The following is a 19353-nucleotide window of genomic DNA, read 5'->3' on the forward strand; positions in this document are numbered from 1 at the left end:
TTAAATTACTACATAATAAAAAATTATATTTTAATTAGATAATAGATGCATATACTTTTCGGTTATCGTATTTAGAATGTTGCCGGCAACATCGGTGAAATGATTGATTCCATTGTTATGTAGCTTTAGTAAAGTCTCACATACATAATTGTTCCAATCGTTTATGTTTAATGTCAATATTTGCTTTTGCATAATTGTTCAGATGTCTGTTTCTTAGATCCCAATAAATGAATTTGACAATTTTCAAAACAGGAAGGTTCTCTAGAATTTTGAAACCAATAAGTACCCTTACAAATACTTAAGTGTTCTTGCACAAAGACTCATCACATCACCACTAGACTTAGGATACTAAACATATAACATAACTTATGTGCATAATAGTTATAAAGGACATCACGATTTTACAAAAAATGTATTGTACTTTCTTATTCAATGTAAATGATAACTTAAAAGTTTGATACAAAGAATAATTGAGTATGCACTATGCAATACTGAAAATTACCAAGGGGAGTAAATAAAATACTATACAATTTTTTAATTTTACCCATTCTAATGATAATCAATAATAAAAATTAAATATAATGATCTTAAAACTCATGTAGCATTTGTGAAAGCTGGATACAAGTTTGTAACACAGAAACCAAGTATTAGACAATTAAGTACTTAGCTGAGATCAACATTGGGACAGGGGTGTTATTAGTATAAATATAAAAATTGAAATAAAAAATCAATCTAGAAAACTCTTGATCTAGGGCCCTTGAAAATGAATTTGGTAAATAACAGAAAATCTAAAAACTAATGAGTAAATGAGTCTCTAAAATATGGTGTATGAAACATTGAAAACACGGAAAATCTAGGAATCTTAAATACAATTGAAACAATTTATATTACTTTCAATCATTATTTTGTTTAATATTATTATAAAGGTAAAAAATTATTTATCAAAGATGTAGACTGTAGACACAAAGAATAATGTACAATAAAGTATGAAATCAACAGTGGAATTAGACTGTTATCACTAACAATACAATTTGTATTACAAAACAAAAAAAACTTTTACAAACTACAATCAAATTAAATTAAACAGCACCTTTGCAATTAAATTACTGTGAAGCTCAATATAGGTTTTAACAACAAAAATCATTAAACATTTCATCTTCATCAATTCCTTCAAAAATGTTTTGAATAATAGAGGTATCATTATTAGAATATTGATCTTCAGTTTTAAATTCATTTCTCGTCCGTTTGGTTGGTGGTTCTTCTGGAAAATTATTAGAAACAGTAGGAACACTTTTAAATAAATTGTGAGCTATAGAAGTTTTTGGTTTGAATAAAATTTTAACAGGTGTTGATTGGCCATGAGTATTATTTGTGATTTGGTAGTTGGCATTTGATGGTTGAGAACTATGATCTGTCAAAATGTTGTGTAATTTTAAATTATTAAGCGGATTCATCCGACTTTTAAGTATCACTGAATGAGAATTTTTATTTGAAGCTTCCACATTAAATGCATTCCATTGTTTGGCTCCATTGACAATTTCTTCATTTGTCATATCTGTTGTTCGAGTAACAATTACTTCTTGAACATCTTCTAAAATTATTTATAATTTGTACATTAGTATTTCTTACTATAGATTATTAATGTAATTCATACCAGAAGAATAACTGTAAATGGCAACCAAATGATCACTAGTAATATTTAGTGTAAATCCTTTGAGTATTTTTTGACATGAAACACCAACATTGGATAATACTAAAACAGCCCCTAGTTTTAACTGACAGCTAAATTGATTCCAAACAGCTCTATGAATTGTTCCTCTGATAAATCCTGTTTTGTCAGCAAGTAGAACTGTTGGATCAGGTGATAAACAATCAATTTCTTTCAAAACAGAAACAAAAAATGGTATTTTATCCGTGAAAAAACGACCAGACGCAGTGTACGGTAGCAGTTTCTGTTTTATCCATGCCACATTAAATTTATCTAGTAAAATATCAATGTCAGTGGTGAAAAAATCTGATAGGAATTGTTGATATGGTGATGAAGAAAAAGACGAGTCACTTGCTTGAATGCACAAATTCTAAGTAAAAATCATTAATACAACCAAAATTAATGAAACACGAAATATAGTACATTATACATAAAATATTAAGGGCGATTGTCCAAACATCCTACATTTTATTGTAATTAAAATAGTATAAAAAAGTTTCATATTTTTACTATAAATTATTATTTAAAAAATATTGAAGGTAATTACCTCTTCTTTGTTATCATTTTCACTAATGTTAATTGACCTATCCAAAGATTCCAAGTTTGAAGGATCTTCTGAATAAAGATCTTCCTGAAAATATAATTAAAGAAAACTGTATACTTAAAATAAGTAATTTGAAGGTAAACTGTTTTTTTTTAAACTATAAATAAAACTATTATGTATTTACATTTTCTGAAAGTAAACCAGCAGGTCCAGGAAATTTTCTAGAAGTACCTTTTGGAGTCATCATTTTAACACTAGTAATAGTTGTATTAAGATAACTATTGCAGTTTGATTTATTAAAACCTAAAAAAAAGTCTCGGATCATTAAATATAATATAAAAAAATTACATATGAACCTAAGATCTGATAAATTTACTTTTTATGTTTGAAGATTTTATCTCGCAAATTTCAGAGTTGACAATTGAAACCTGAAATAAATAATAAAACATTTTAATAATTTTAATTTGTATATTTGAATAAATATTGATTTATACAATTATAATTTAAGGACAATAATGTTAAGGTAAATTTAAATTAATAATAGTTTAAAGATTGAATAATTGATTAGTGATTTATGTATAGTAATAATGTTTATTTAAATTAATACCTCATTATGATCATCATTATAATCAAATTTAGCTGTACCGACATTGTTTTTTAATGAACTCCAAGTACTTTGTATTACATGGGAAGTGTTGAAAAAACTCTGAAACAAATGATTTGAAAATAAATAACACAAGATGCATACTACTTAGAAAATGTTTAATATATTACTTCGTCATCAGAATCAAAATCATCATCAAAATTTAATTTCTTTGTATTTTGCAGACTTTCATCAAATGGTTTTGTAATTCCTGATTTGGATTGGGTTTCAAGCATATTTTGAGAATTCTTGAAAATAAATAAAATCAAGTTGCGTAAAAAAAAAATAATTTGTTAAAATGTATTATACTTTTGGGTTCTACTTTTTTAACTAGAGTATTATTAATTTACTTTAGTTAATTGAAGTGTTTTAACCAAAATGTATTGTGTAATATATATTAACACTTACATCATTATTTTTATTTTGTTCCCCAGTTATTTTATTTTTTACTTTAATATCTTCAGAGTGTGAAGATTCCAATTCAAAAACTGAATTTGATACATTTAAGAATATCTGTAAGATAAACAAATATAATATGTTAATAAAAAATAATTAAATCAATTGCACTTAAATAAAACTTATTATACTTCGTCATCATCTTCAAAATTTGAAGTAACCAGATTTGAATTTGATGATTTTATTGGTGATGTACCAACAAATGGAGGCATCTGGGTATTAAGAAATACCTAAAAAAAAATAGATACTAATAAGTTATTTTTTAATGTAGGTATTGTTATTGTAAGTAACCGTATAATTCATGCAATTTCTATTCACATCATACAACAAGTAACAAGTCTTAAAATTAAAACTATTTCAATCATTTTTATAATATTGCTATAAAAGTATAAAATAAATTTACTTCATCGTCTAAATCAAAATCTTCAAGTTCAAACATGTTAAAGATTTATCACTGCTACACAAATTAATCACATTTCACTTGTAATTGAATAAAGAAATGAATAACTAATGTATTAGTATGTACATTGTTCAGTATTTTATCCCTTTATCGTATAAAGTACTAAAAATTAATTATTCAATTAAGAACTACTGTTGGTTTTACTCTTCTATAACAATTTAAAATGTTTTCGTTTCAACAAGAAGTTTCAGTTTCTTAGGTGTTTGTAGTTTTAAAATCAGTTCATCATACTTTGCATGTTGTAACTTTTTAGACAGCACTATAGCAGATACCCAGATCACGTTATTGCAGATTTGTAAATATCGGATTCCTAATACCTATTACCTAAATAATTAACTTTAATATTTTTTATTTCCAACATTTTAAAAATATTATTGTTAAATCGTGATTAGACTAATCTCGATAACGACTTAGATAAGGGTAAAAAAATAAAAATGATAATGTATTATCTACTATCGAAAACCAAAAAAACAGTTATACCACATTCTGTGATAATATCATAATTATTAATTAATTACATTTTTATCCAACTGTCCACCACGTCATGTTTATAATAAGTTATATTAGTTAACTATTCATGGTTTTAAGTATTTTAATAAATTGGAAAAAATTATAAATAGGATAAAAAAAACAAAAATAAATTGAAAATTATTTAAAATATGAAAATCATATGAGTATGTTTTGTATTGGGGTAGCACTGTAAAAATATTATAACCTCACAAAATGTACAATCACTAAAGTTCTCTCAGTTTTTCCTAGGGTAGCTCTTCTTGTTTGTGTTACTTGTTTTACTTATTCGTAATCGAAAAAGGACTTCACCGCCGTCAAAATGGTATGTTTAATCCAAATTTATCTGAATAATCGTTCAAGTAAAACCTAATACACTTCTATACTGAATAATTAATAACTTTTCCTTTTTTTTATGTATTAGAATTTTTTATTTAGTTGACTTGTATTTGTTTTTAATCGAACAGGACAAAATACAACTATGGTTATTTAAAACTTAATTATTTGTTTACTATGTTTCCTATTGATTTTTTATTTGATTTTTACAGGCCAAACGTACCAAGAAAGTAGGAATTGTAGGTAAATATGGTACCCGATATGGTGCCTCTCTGCGTAAGATGGTCAAGAAAATTGAAATCACCCAGCACAGCAAATATACCTGTTCATTCTGCGGAAAAGTAAGGAATATTTGTTTAAAATTGTATGTACTTAATTGATATCAAAAAAGTTAATGGGAACTGATTGTGTTTGAAGTAGTGAACTGTTGAAAAAATAGTTATTCGTTCCGAAGTATAAAATACAACATTTTCTTTCTTTATAATTAGAGATATGTTTTAATGTAAAGTAGACTTCTGTAAAAAACTAAAAAATGTTTATCTTAATTTTAGGCAGTGTATTTTTTATTAAATATTTGAATCATTTGCTTTTACATATTAGGTTTACGTTTTGCCATATTTACTGTACCTCTATTGAAATTAATAAAAAGGACCTGTTACATTATTATTTTTGGCAATTAGATACTTAATAGTTAAAATATTATAATTTACATTTTTATTGGTCACTTACAAATTATAATTTTGAAGGAATCATATTTTGTTGAGTTGTTAACTATATATCTCTAGTTTGAATCGTATATAGTAATTTAATACCTTAAAATGTAGCCAATGGTGTCTTTTATTACTAATTGTTATCTATTTTTCAAATACTAAAAAAAAATGTATTTAATGAACAGTTAAGTTGACATACGTTTGTGAAGCTTTACTTTGTATAAGTAATAATGAAGTAATTAATTTATACCGCATTGAACAGTATTATATCACTCAAGTTGATGGCTGTGCGCCATTTATGTTCTCTCTGACCCATTTACAGCAGAAAATGTATGTTTACTCTAAACAATTCTGTTTTTACTTTTAATTTTTGAATGAATTCACCTATGGTAAAAATTGAATCAAAAAACATTACCTGTGTCCCTATGTGGACTTCTGTATGACATTTTAATTTTTGTATAATTTATAGTCATATTCAAATGGTAATAAATTAAACGCCCCTAACTTGAATAAAAATAATAATGGCCAATGTAGGGACACCGGTAATGTCTTGACTTAAAGTTTGACGGTACCAAGTGAATTCACTCTAATTTTAAAAGTAATAACACGGGGTTATTTCTTAATGTAAATTTGCGGTTGCGCGTGCGTCAGAGAGAGATAATAAATACAATACACTAATGTTCTCTTAATACTCTTAAAAGAACTTTGGAAGTAGATAAAAGACATAATAATTATTATTTTAAATTTATATTTATTAGTATTCAGGCCAAATAAAATAAAAAATATTCTTATTTTTAAATTTAAGTATAATTTTAGAATTATAAAAATATAAAATGTTTACTTCTTCTGCTAGATGACTGATCTCTAATTTGTACATATTTTTTTTTTTAGGAATCCATGAAGAGAGCTTGTGTAGGAATTTGGTCATGCAAAAGGTGTAGACGAACTGTAGCAGGTGGAGCTTATGTATATTCTACAACAGCTGCAACCACTGTACGATCCGCAATCAGACGTTTGAGGGAAGTGAACGACTTGTAATTTCCAACATTTGATCATTATCTAATATAAGGACATTAAAAAAAAAATCAATTGTTCAATTTTTTCCTTATCCTTTGAAATGAATTTGTGAAAATTATTATGATCCTCTTTTTTTTTAGTCAAGTTTTGATCATATGCACAATATATACTACGTCTTAAATAGGTGAAATATGAAAACTAGCTACTATTGTGTAGAACTAACGAATAATTTTCTTAAAAGCCTTGATTGTCATTCTAAATTTCACTTGAAATTTTATCTCACATTCAAAATATGAGTGTCGTGTAGTTTTGGCATAGATAACTGACCATTGTGAAATTTAATATTGATAACACTTCTCCAACAAATCAATGAAATAATAACCCAAAAATGGTGACCTTTAGTTTTGATGTTTAAGTACTTGATACTTCATAAAAAAATGATTGACGAGCAACTTTGAAGAAGTCTGTTTTTTAATGGGCAAACAAACCATTATTTGTGTTAAGTTTCTAAAGTTACTAAAAAAGTAGTAGACAACATGTTAATTGTAATATTATTTTAGTTGAATTTTACTAGTTCTATTGGTAATATTTCAACATTCAATTTGGATAAATTATTACATGTTGCTGTGGGTTCAGGTACACAAATAATCAATACATAATAATGTACTAATAATAAATATGTTAAGCATAATTATCTCCATAATTAAATCACATATGGACTTTTTATATTTTGATGAAGTCATAAGAGCATTATATTAAGTTCATACTATTATACTAATACTTATACATACTATCATACTATTACACTATTCACTATCTTGGTGAGATGTCCAATATTCATACTTTAATTTTATATGTTAAAGTTAATGGTTTAAGGGCTATTTTTGTCCGGTTAAAGTTAACAAACACTTAACCGGCAGAAGTCTGATGATAATAAAATCTATTATCAGCCAGTTAGCATTAGCCGACCCTTTACCAGGCATTGTAAAAACCAGTCTTAATTAATTAAGGTATCTATAAATTTAAAATAATAACCATTCAATATATTATATTGGCTCAATATTTTTTTAAAACACATATGAGATTCAAAAGGTTCAAGTTTGTTGCGGTTAACAGTGTATAAAATGTACAGTTTATATTGCTAAGACTTAACAATATTTAATTAAAAATATGTGTACCTCGTGGAGACTTATAATAAGTATTTTCATATAGGTATTATATATTTTAATATAATATGCAATGACATTTTCAAAATATTTGGAATTTTTTAAGTATTTTCTGTACATAGTTGAATTTTCAAAATGTTTGTACATATTCTTTTTGAGCATTTATAGACATTTGCCATTTATTATTTTGAATATTGTTCTTTAAAGTTAAATGAATGATTAGGTATAACTGTATAAGTAATTATAACTAATAGAAAAATATATAAAGTATTAAAGTAGGCACCTACATGTAAGGTTGTGTACTGTATGTTTTGTATTATATTTTTTTGCCTTTGCAGATTATACCTATAAGTACGAAAGAAAAGTGTTATGTTTGGCTTACAACATTTTGGTTTAATATTATTCGACTCAAAAAACTATAACAACATGTATCAAATTGCATACTCCGTTATTTTGTTTACCACTGGCATATATCTAATGGTCGTGTTTCCTTCGGTAAACCATAAGTTCGACGACTGGTCAAAAGCGTTTTCCATGTCTTTGACGGCGGTAACATGTAGCGCGGGAATCATAACTTCAATGATATCAAGAATCGTCGTTTTATACAATTTCAAGTTTAAATATCAAAAGTTTAAGACGACATTAGAGGGATTCGAGATTTACATACCGATGAACACAGTCGCTTTGAAACACATTAAATACTTTTCTTTATCCGCGATTTTCTTTAGTATTAGTACTATCATATCCATGAATGGACTAAAATTGTATTACATATTTAATAATCACGCCAATCCTATTTTAATGACTACATATTTTTTTTTCTATTATATTCACAACCTGAGCATGGTGTGCACAGAATTGCATTTCGCCATTCAATGTTTTGTGGTGTACACGAAATTTCGAGATATAAACGAGAAGTTAATTCAAATAAATGACGAACAGAAATACTACAACTACAATGTACGATATTCGTTTTCTGCAACTCAAGTGGCGAATCCAAGGAGTACTGATGACACGGCATCGCCCTGTGTGATCATATATGAGAAAGATTTTTACTGTCCAAAAGACAAAAGTTATCCATTGGCGAACACTATCGAGCTGTTTAGAATTAAACACTGGCTATCTAGGGAAGCTATCAATGATCTAAAATATTTATTTGGCTTTCAAATGATCATGTCTATTATTATTTTAGCCATTACGTCATTATTCGACACTTATACGGAAGTATTTTATTCGTACACAAATAATTCGTTTCGTGAATCAGTATTCCGAACAAAGTTTCTGTTCATTGGGTGGATGCTACAATACACCACAAGGCTTTGCCTTATAATTGTCACAGCACACACTACAATTCAGCAGGTTGGTAAAATATCTGTATATGTACAATATACTTCTACAAAATTATTTGGGAGTAACGGAATTTGTTCCCAATTGGCATTTTGGCTGAATTGGTTCCCGTTTGTGTTCAATCAAATAGTTACAATTTTCATTTTTAAGCATTCTTCTGCAATAGCACCTACCTAAATCATATGCAGGTGCGTATAATTGATTTAAATTAGATAGTATAAAATATAATTATACCTATACTCTAAGCAGCGATTGGCAATTAATTTCTATAACGTCCAGTAAATTTGAAAAAAATATTCAAGGGCCAAAAACATTTGAAACATTAGTTTACAATAAATGTATCTAAAAATATTAACATAGTTTAAGATTAAGACAAATTATTTAATTATTTATAAGATAATTATATATTCATTTTCATAATAACACAATTTTACTCTTAAAAGTTTAACGTGAAAAATGACATTTCTTGTCTTGAGCCATTTTCTTAAATTTGGTGCTCTTGGAGAACAGTTAATCATCCGCGGAGTGTTTTCAAGGTAGAGATCAGTTAATCTTGAAGGATATTTTTTTTTTAAATGTCATTTTGGAGAATGAATTTTTACATTATATGTATGCGAAGCGAAACATGGTAGTTAATTTTGCGACAGTTTCCAAATTTCTGCAAAGTTTTTGAATCGCTTATACCAAATTATTCCCTTAAATCAAAAAAAAAAACTTAAAAACTTGCCGCAGTCTTTGTCGGATTCTTTTTATGGTTAAGGATTGTTGGAAAATGAATAAAATCTTAATTTTGATATCTTCAAATATTTTATGTTTTTGTCGGAAAGCAAATACACTTGATATCAGATCGCAAATTTACTTTTTATTCCCATGTAACTCAGTATTAAGTACATTTAAATTTGCAAGAATGTCTTTTAAAAAAGCTACAGCTAGCATATTGCTCTCGTTTGTTAAGAACTTATGATAGGTACCTCTTTAATTCGTCCGAATCCAAGTTTACCAAAAATGTGATTACTTCTACTTTTATACTCTAAAAACGTTCGATCACTTTACCTTTATTCAATCAACTAACATTGTTATGTTGAAGTAAGTCCGAATACGTCGAACCACATTCAGATAAAAACTCTTTAATCTGGCTGAAGAGAATATCGGGACCTCAAAAAATTAATCAACTTGATCATTACGTCCATGGTCCATTACTTCCTTCACTATTGTACTGAGTTTGGCACACACGGATGTCTGATGAATTATACATATTGATATGAAAGTATTTCAGCATTTTTATCTTTAATTCTCATAACAAATCTCTTTTCTCCACCAATTATTGCCGAGGTGTCTTTGGTTGAAATAGACACACATTTTATCATAACTAATATTTCAATATTTGGATAGTTATAAAGTCGTCAAAAGTTTTGAACGAATCTTCTCCGTAAGTCTTGTATTTAAATAGCAATAATGCTAGCAACTCATTTCTAAATACTCTACTTTCAATGTCTAAAAAGCTCACAAAATTGACATCTGCGATCTGCAGAATCAACAATATCACATGATTCATAAAGTAGCATTGCGTAGCGAGGTGCTTTTAACAATATGTTAATTAAATTATTTTTGTTGTCATCAGCCAAAATTTCTGTTCTCCTTGTATTTACTTTAGAGTCTATAGTGTACCTATTATACAATAAAATGGCAATAAATTGTTGCATTGGCGTTATATTAAATTTCTAAGTAATAATGCAAGGAAACTTATGAACAAACGGGAAAGAAATAACTAATACTTGAAAAACTGTGTGACTGAATACATTAATAAAAAACTTACAAAAATAACTACTTATTTATTTTCATATTTAATCAGCCTTTTTTTTACTGTAGGCAGTTAAAACCAAAAAGATAATAACGGAAATGAACAATCGACACACAGATAGTAGTACGAAAGAAGAGGTAATTGTCAAGCAGTTGAACCTCATAAAAACCTTTATTATTATTTCATATTATTTAAATATTAAAATTATACATACCTATTTTTTAATTCATGTATTTAATTTACAGCTACAATTATTTTATAATCAATTATCTGTCTGTTCACCTGAGTTCACCATTTTTGACATTTTGATTATAAACAATAGTCTCATAACTTCGGTAAGCAAATAGTGAGTAAAGAACCTAAATATGAATACGATCAAAATTGTCAATAAATAGCCAAAACATTGTATCTATTATCTATATATTATATATAAGTTATAACCAGTGTTGTTTTCGTATAAAAATGATAGGATATACACTAATTTATGAATTTAAGACTAAGTGATCTTGATGAATATTGTAATTTTTTAAGCGCACAACTGATCAGATTCAACTCTTCAAAAAGCAACAAATTTTATTTTACAAAACTCTTAGAAAATTTACAAAAATACATTTTTTGTTACCCAGTTTTTACATTTTTGTTTATTTACCTAAGAACTAACAATTATTTAAGAACTAACAATTATTTCATAGGTAAGATTTAACATCTTATAACATTTAACTTGATAATTCTATTGCAAGTTCTTATATATATTAGATAGATACTCGCTGTGATGGCGGCTACTCAAAGTCTCAAACATATTTTTATCAAAAAAACTGCAATAGTCATGATCGTCGGTCTCGGACGATGATTATTGAGGAACTATACAAATATAGGTACAGTGAACTTATACGCGGTAATAAGTAATAACCAATATTACTTATTTGTTACACGGTTCTAACTTATAGATGATTTATATAATATGTCATATTGTCATATGAGTATATGACAATAAATAATGATACAAAATACGGATTACTTAATTTGAAAAAAAATTCAGCCGTTTACACTCCTAAACACCACTGGTTATAACTTATATCAATTATAAATTGTATCAATGAAATATAATTGAGTCCACGTATTACTCAGTTGGGTGGGAGTGGGATATAAATATAAAATACACATAAAGGAAATATTATGTATTGACAGAATACAGAAATATGATGTTATAATAGAATTAATTGGTAGAATAGAAAATATTTTACAATATATGTATGTGTCTTAGCATAAAACAAATAGTAGAATACATAGATATACCTTGTAAACATTTTACTGTAAGACAATATAGCTTAGCTAATCTACATTAAACAATAAACAACCAAAAAGAAATTATCGCTATAGCAATACTATATTATAAGGGGTAGGTTACCCATTATTATTTGATCAACACCATTTTTGATAAGCTAATCCTCTGAACATAATATGTATAATATTATTTAATGGCGAAGGTAATACGAAATATACCTATAGGCTATAGTTTGAACAGATGTCAAGATGCTTGAATTTGATTGTGGGATTTTTCTGCATAAAGGATTTAATATTATAAATTGTTGACCCTTTTTTAATTTGCACCCTCCTTTTTGAATTTGAATTATATTATATATTTAAGCAACTGGCTTTTGAATTTTTTTCTCCCTGAAAAACTGTCTTTGGGAGTTTTTTAAAGTTTTGTTATACATATTAACACATTATAATTTTTAACAGTCTACGATTTTACAAATACCTATGTGATTTCAAGTATGGTTAATTTTAATTTTAACTCAAAGTTTTTCAAAAATAAATGAAAATTAACTTACTGAATAGGTATATCAAAAAAATGTTGAGTCTAATTCGAGGTCATGTGTTCTATATATTTCGTATTTCGTATTGAATCCATTATTTATTTGCATATTTAATTTCATTATTGCAGACTTTGTTAAATATATAATTAATCTTTGAATACTATTTGTTAAATGCTCCTATTTTAATCTAAATATTGTTTTTATAATAGATGATGTCTGCTGGTGCAACATATATACTTATATTAGTACAATTTCAGAGAGACAAAACAACTCATAAAGATCACGATACATCAAGCCGTTCATAAAAAAAGTTAAAAACTGGAGTTAACCTCTAAATAGCATAATGTACTTATAGATATCATCTTCATTCTTTTATTATATTATATACCTATCTACTGTAATTTTGTTATTTTTTTAATAAACAATTTATTAGCTCATATAGTATTGAAGTAATCCAACAAAGTTAACCATCAAAAAAGAGGGTAATTGGATGTCACTGTGTTGTACATTAGTTATCTAGGAGGTCGCTGTAATGGATGGTATTAAATTTGAATTCAATGATATCGTATCATAGTATACGAAAAACGATGCTGAGCGGAGACTGTATGTCAGCCTAAGATATTTTATATTGTTATTACTTATTATTTATATGGTAGCCGGTAAGTTAAATTAATATTATTCTTAAATTATCAGTGATGCTGGAAGAATATTAAATATAATTATGTAAAATTGAGCTGTTTTGGAACCTAATTACAACAAAATAATAAACGTTATTCTTTGTGTTCAAATGCAATCTTAAAAACTGCTTAAGTAGAGCCGCGGAGGCTTGTTTTAAATTTTCAATCCTTAACCATAAAAATTAAACATTTTATACATTTTTAATAACAAAATCATTTTCAATTTTCAATTTGATAAATATTGTCAACATTTGAATTTTAAATGCTCATAAAAATTAAATTTGACTTTCCGGTTGATATTTTTTTTATATAACGGTATACAAGCTTATTATATAAGTTAGCTATAGGTTTTAAATTTTTAAATCTTAGATATAAATAGAAATTTTTTATGAATTTCACACTAAATATAAATTGCTAATTATCGTGAATTTACGTAAATTTTTTTTTTAAATTTCCATAAACAGCAAATTACAAGGAACCTTATATTGAATTTTCAAGTTTTTTGACAGAGCGAACTTTTTTTGACTTGACTACTTGAGTTTAAAAAAACAAATAATAATCGAAAATTGTATATGCCTATAAATAATTAAACACAAGCCAAAATATTTTGAAAATTTATGCGTTGTATAGAAAATGCTAATATAAATATTCAGTGAAAATTTCAAGTATCGACGGTCATTTTTGTTAGAGTTTTACTAAAAACCAAAATCTATTTTTTCGAAAAATGGTTTTGCGTAATAATTCCTGTTTTTTCTTAATTTTTTGTTTGTTTTTCCTGTTGCTTTTGAAAACTATTGGTAATTTCAAATTTTAACCTACCAAATGCACAAAATAGATTCACTTTCCTACTAGATAAGTTGCTGTCGAAGAAAATCAAAGCACCTTTACTGCAAGAAACCGTGATGACAGACACAAAAAATAAACAAATATAAAAACACACATCATTGTTAAATCAATTCATCGCTCCTCTCAGAATCTAAAAGTCTATACAACATATACAACATATATGTACCTACTATTTTAAAATGTGTGTTAAAATAATATGTGAGACAATTATTATAGTTATTGCAAACTCGTTGTATACCTACTACTTGAATCAAAAGTTATAGGTATAAGGTAAAAATATTTAATTTAAAAACAGCATTGTATTTATCATTTATACGTATAGTACGTAAGTTACTACTTTAAATTTTAAAAAGTATAAATAGAATATTTTATTTGTGAAATTAGATTAATTAGGTGTTTGATTGAGAGGTGTTTTTTTTACATCACTAAAATTTTCAAAGTAATATAAACTGTAATTTTAATCGTTACTCAAAGTTTAATAGGCATCATTTAATAATTTTAAATATTCATTTTTAGTTCTCCTTAGCAACCATTAGGTACTACGATAGCACGTATGCCGATTATAAGTAATTATGTCCAACTCGCTTATCGCTCGATATTGTTCGAGTGTTCGCTAACCGCCTTTCATGTAATTTTGTTTTCGAATAATATGGCATCTAACACTGGCTCATCATCACGGGAGTCTTCTTCCAAACGGCACTATTTCAAATCTCCCCGAACTGCAGAGGAGAAGAAAACTAAGCGATTCGTTTCACCGAACAAGTACTTATGCCATATTCTATTCCGTGTACCGGATGAGTTTGTATTTCTTCCATCTCATACTATTAATCTGGACGACCACACAAACTCACCAAAACCTACCAACTCCAAAAAAATCACTTTTCATCGATATACCCATTTATGTAAATAGTGGTTACGATTATTCGACGCTCACAAAACATTTATTAGAACTCAGTCACAACTTCATTCATTTTAAATCTACTTCAAAATAACAGATCATCCACACTGACGATGCACCAAATTACAATTTAGTTTAAAACTATTCAATGACCTGAGATTTGAATTTGAAAACATACCATACTTATCAAGTTAAAACAGCCAAGTTCCATAATATCACTTCTTTAAAATTGTATATGTACCAACTAAAGATATTATATTATATTACACATAAGTTTGTATAAATAAGTCTTTAATATGTATCAACAGGTATTATAACAACTATTACGAGAAACCTTATTTTAAATCTTCAAACATTTTGAAACGAAAAAAACTGCAATATAATTTAAAGAAAAAAACTAAAAAAATCGAAAATGTCAATTGCCTATAAATAGTAACAAGTCAAAATATTATCATGTATAGAAATTGATAAAATAATTATGTGGCCAAAAGTTCAATCATTATGGTTATTTGTTTTTGAATTACCCACAATAAAATAAGAAAACAGTTCAATGAGAATTCATTAATTTAAAGGTGAATATCTATTATCAAACAAAATTGAACTTTAAACGTTCATAAAAAATTATTAAGGATTTACCTTCATTTATTTTAAATTTCCACAAAAAGAAACTTAAGAGGAACTATATTTACTAAATTGTCAAGTTTTTTGACTCAGCAAACAATTTTTTCACAAACAATTTAAAAAAAAACTTATAAAAATCGAAAATGTCTTATGCTTATAAACAGCTCAAAATGAGTCACTCTTTTTTAAAAAATTTCGGATGTGTAAGAAATTCTAATTTTAACATTCAATGAAAATGTCATGTATCTAAGGTCATTATTTTTTTTGTTATATCAAAAAATAAAATCAATTTTGTTAAAAATTGGTTCCATAATATTTTTTTCCCGACGCTTTTGAAAATTGTTGATAATTTTTACTTTTGACCCCTTAACTAGATTCACTTTACTAATAGATAAGATGCTCAAGTAGAAATTCAAAGCTTTCTCACTGTCTCAAAAGATGGTAATAGGTTCAAAAATAAATTTTGAAAATGTTGACGCATGCGTCAAATAAGATGATGCATCTTAATCGATATTTGAACAAGTATAGTTTCTGATTTATTAAACTTTATGCGCTAAAAATATAAGTACATTAGATACTTCTCAAATCATAACATTAGAAAAATAATGTTAATCACTTTAAATTTAATACCACCATAGCCATATTTTCTAAACATAGTAAACAGCAGTGGGTATTATAGTACTATAATTATAGTACCTATAATAGTATTATAGTACCCTTCCCCGAAATATTGCTAAAATTAAAAAATGTTTTCAATATTTTACGAACGTATTACGACGTAATAAGACATAACCATGTATAAAAGGTATGATTTCAGATTTGTAATTAGGTCGCTTCAAAAGTCTGAAAAGTTATCCTTAAGCTATACCACCCACGGTATCAGTATACCAAACTTATAAAAGATCCCCGAACTAAACCGTATACAATAATTTATCTACTATCCTTCCCAAATCCTGAAATACACCACTGTTTGGTAGTTAAAGTTCAATAACACAATCATTTCTAGGTAGTTCAGAATTTTATTTATCAAAGATTATTATTTTCAAAAATATCATCTTTTGATAATTTACAAAAAAAAAATAAGTATTCCATTTTTTAAAAAGAAGTTACCTTATTACCACTAAACTACTGAACACTTCATAAATCGCATAAGAAAATCGAAGTATTGCAAAATCTAAATTTTAAAAATGCATTGTTAAATCGGGCGTTAATATCACAGATCTTCATTTAATATATATGGATTCTTATCCATATAAATATATAATAATATAACATATTGTTACGTTTCATTTGATGACAAAATCATTCAAATAATATAGATGCCTATTGGCCGATCATTATGTTTGACATTTAAAATGCTTGATGCCTACTTTATATTACAAATATTTGATATAGTAGTTATTAGTTATAGTATAATATGGACGTTCGACACGTATCAGTCAGAACAAATGAGTATAGTATAGTAGAGTATAGTATACTTTTTTTAATGGTTAAACAAAACATTAAAGTGATCATGAAAATAATTGTGCCACCATTTGCTTATTGAAATATTGATTAATTCGGTTATCATACAATTTGTATTTTTTACAATAATATTTCAATGTTCAGTTAGTCGAGTATAGTCAATTTACACATTTCTTCTTTTTTTTTGCAATCTGTTACGTAGTAAATATAAAATACAATAATTTATAAGCAACCTGCGCACTACCTGTTACTTGGTAAGTATACAGAAAATACCTATCATTGGTACTAGTATAATACTAGTGTATGGTATTTATAAACAACGGTAATACATAATATATATATTTTAGAGTATTGAATATAGGTAAGTAGCTTTGAATTTAGTTTCAGGAAAAGTTGGAAACACCCTTAGATAGCCCAAATAGCCTAATATTTTGTATATGTGGCTTCCCTGGATTGTATGTCTCGGTTGCAGAAATGGGAGCCCTTTGGGAGAGGGAACGAGTTACAATGTATTTTACCAATGAAATATATAACACAAAAATGAACTTATTTATTATATTTTTAAAGACATTTATAATATTGTTAAATATTTTGTTATGTATTTTATTGACATTATAATGTAACATAATGATATTATAATCCGTATTCAGTATTAATTCAAATATTAATCTTCAAGGAGAATTTTATTTTTTCGAGTGTATTCTTCACCAATTAGAAGCAATGGTTAGAAGTTAGTAACAATTTTTTTAGGGCATATTTCAATTGCTTCGAAATGCCATTTTTACCTGTAACTATCAGTTGTGCCACGCATATCAACTCCACCGAATTTTGTTTCCATATTGATTCCACCGACTATTGACTCGCCGAATATTTGAAAATTGTTTATTTAAATAATAATAAAAATTATATAAAAGGCCTAAATTTAAATTTACTTATTCTATTTTATTATTTATACGTATTATTTACTAGCTATACAACCCGATTTCTCCCGAGGAAAAAATGTACAAAATATTTAAGATACAGCTATTGTAGCCATTGGACTAGAAACTTCATGCCCTTGAGAAGCTTAAAATGTGCATTTATTTATGCGATACAAAATCACTAACTATAATCTTAGTCACTTAAGTATGCTTTTAAAATATACCTTAAAAACTTTCGATTACCTACCTCTATCAGATAAATATTTGTATAGGTTATATTATAAAATAAAAAAAAATACATACATAGATTTGTTACGGGCAATGTGGAGTACCGGTTAATGTGTACATTACCCGGTCAATGTAGTACTGCACTCCTGCCCGGGTAATGTAAACCACAAATTTTTTTTTAACCAACAAATATTATTTTTTATTATTATTATAAATTATAATCATTACCTATTTAAAGTATTGATTTTTTTTTAAAACAATCATTATTAATTTTTATTCATGTACCATAATATTACGAAAATTTTGATGGATAAACAAAAAAAAATTAACAAGTATCATAATTTTGTTTTTATAATAAATTATAATTTTATTATTACCTATTTATTTGAACAAGATTTAGAAGCATGGCACTTGGAATTACATAGTCTGTCTGTTTTTCTACACTTGATTTTTAAATAGGCAGTATAATGATAAGTAACAAAAATAAGTTAATACACAATACACAGTGTTTCAAAAAATGCATAGTTTATTGTATTATAATGATACTTGAATAAAATTAATAATGATTGTTTAAAAAAAAAATCAATACTATAAATAGGCAATGATTATAATTTATAATAATAATAAAAAATAATATTTGTTTGGTTAAAAAAAAATTCGTGGATTACATTTCCCGGGCAGAACCAACATTGACCGAGCAATGTACACATTGCCCGGCATTCCACATTGCCCGTAACAGATATACAAATATTAGCACTTGAAAAAGAGTAAGAAATGCAAAAGATACAAAAAAAATTATTGTAGACTAGCTGGTATTATAAAACATGTTTCTGTATCACTGAGGTATGTTTTGAATGAATATTAGAACATATGCAAACGCATATAAAACCCATGCCTTGCTATAGTTATTTAAAGTTTGGATGAGTAATGGTACGGAGCGGTACCCCGAAAAATGTTGATTTTGCTCATCATAACTTCAGATATGACAAGGACATAGGAAGGTAGAAGGTTAAAAGTAGGTTTAGGAAAGTTGTCAATAAAAATAACGAAAAACCCAATAATTATGGTTTTTAAAGACTTATAATGACGCTAAAGATTATTTATTAATTTATTATATTTTCAAAAACGTTAGTGCGATTTCTGAAAAATAAGTGTCTAGGCCCATGAAGTTAGCCACCTAACGT

The 19353-nt window shown here is 26.7% G+C and overlaps 3 protein-coding genes across 5 annotated transcripts; 2 read left to right on the plus strand and 1 right to left on the minus strand.

The window, feature by feature from the left end:
• Nucleotides 1–860: 860 nt before the first annotated feature.
• LOC111027857 lies at nucleotides 861–4217 on the minus strand. 3 transcript variants are annotated; one of them, XM_022306317.1, is made up of 10 exons: nucleotides 4043–4217; nucleotides 3483–3581; nucleotides 3304–3408; nucleotides 3027–3143; nucleotides 2860–2958; nucleotides 2629–2680; nucleotides 2437–2555; nucleotides 2256–2339; nucleotides 1655–2078; nucleotides 861–1591 (listed from the first exon to the last, which is right to left on the minus strand). In XM_022306317.1, the coding sequence occupies exons 2-10, from the start codon at nucleotides 3561–3563 to the stop codon at nucleotides 1128–1130; spliced, it is 1545 nt and encodes a 514-aa protein (XP_022162009.1). In that variant the 5' UTR covers nucleotides 3564–3581; nucleotides 4043–4217; the 3' UTR covers nucleotides 861–1127. The 3 variants fall into 3 exon arrangements, with proteins under 3 accessions (XP_022162009.1, XP_022162008.1, XP_022162007.1); XM_022306316.1 differs by having other exon boundaries at nucleotides 861–1588; nucleotides 3755–4217; XM_022306315.1 differs by having other exon boundaries at nucleotides 3755–4217.
• Nucleotides 4218–4507: 290 nt separating this feature from the next.
• On the plus strand, nucleotides 4508–6449 carry LOC111027867 (60S ribosomal protein L37a). Its single transcript, XM_022306337.1, has 3 exons — nucleotides 4508–4643; nucleotides 4867–4995; nucleotides 6256–6449. The coding sequence occupies exons 1-3, from the start codon at nucleotides 4641–4643 to the stop codon at nucleotides 6400–6402; spliced, it is 279 nt and encodes a 92-aa protein (XP_022162029.1). The 5' UTR covers nucleotides 4508–4640; the 3' UTR covers nucleotides 6403–6449.
• Nucleotides 6450–7749: 1300 nt separating this feature from the next.
• LOC111027889 lies at nucleotides 7750–13165 on the plus strand. Its single transcript, XM_022306374.1, has 4 exons — nucleotides 7750–8906; nucleotides 10764–10832; nucleotides 10941–11030; nucleotides 12725–13165. Exons 1-4 carry the CDS (start codon nucleotides 7917–7919, stop codon nucleotides 12818–12820), a joined length of 1245 nt encoding a protein of 414 aa, XP_022162066.1. The 5' UTR covers nucleotides 7750–7916; the 3' UTR covers nucleotides 12821–13165.
• The last annotated feature ends 6188 nt before the right edge of the window (nucleotides 13166–19353 follow it).

This window comes from Myzus persicae, unplaced genomic scaffold (genome assembly GCF_001856785.1).
Source record: "Myzus persicae strain clone G006 unplaced genomic scaffold, MPER_G0061.0, whole genome shotgun sequence".
Taxonomy (NCBI): Eukaryota; Metazoa; Arthropoda; class Insecta; order Hemiptera; family Aphididae; genus Myzus; species Myzus persicae.

Bases quoted from the DNA above. Each gene is read 5' to 3' on its own strand.
- LOC111027857 (XM_022306315.1), bottom strand. From the start codon at position 3,790: ATGTTTGAACTTGAAGATTTTGATTTAGACGATGAA. The intron at 3,409-3,482 runs GTATAATAAGTT...TTTATCTTACAG, and splicing joins ATTTTGAAGATGATGACGAA to ATATTCTTAAATGTATCAAA. The intron at 1,592-1,654 runs GTATGAATTACA...AAATAATTTTAG, and splicing joins CATTTACAGTTATTCTTCTG to AAGATGTTCAAGAAGTAATT.
- LOC111027867 (XM_022306337.1), top strand. The intron at 4,996-6,255 runs GTAAGGAATATT...TTTTTTTTTTAG, and splicing joins CCTGTTCATTCTGCGGAAAA to GAATCCATGAAGAGAGCTTG.
- LOC111027889 (XM_022306374.1), top strand. From the start codon at position 7,917: ATGTTTGGCTTACAACATTTTGGTTTAATATTATTCGACTCAAAAAAC. The intron at 8,907-10,763 runs GTTGGTAAAATA...TTTTTACTGTAG, and splicing joins CACACACTACAATTCAGCAG to GCAGTTAAAACCAAAAAGAT. The intron at 11,031-12,724 runs GTAAGCAAATAG...TTTTTATAATAG, and splicing joins ACAATAGTCTCATAACTTCG to ATGATGTCTGCTGGTGCAAC.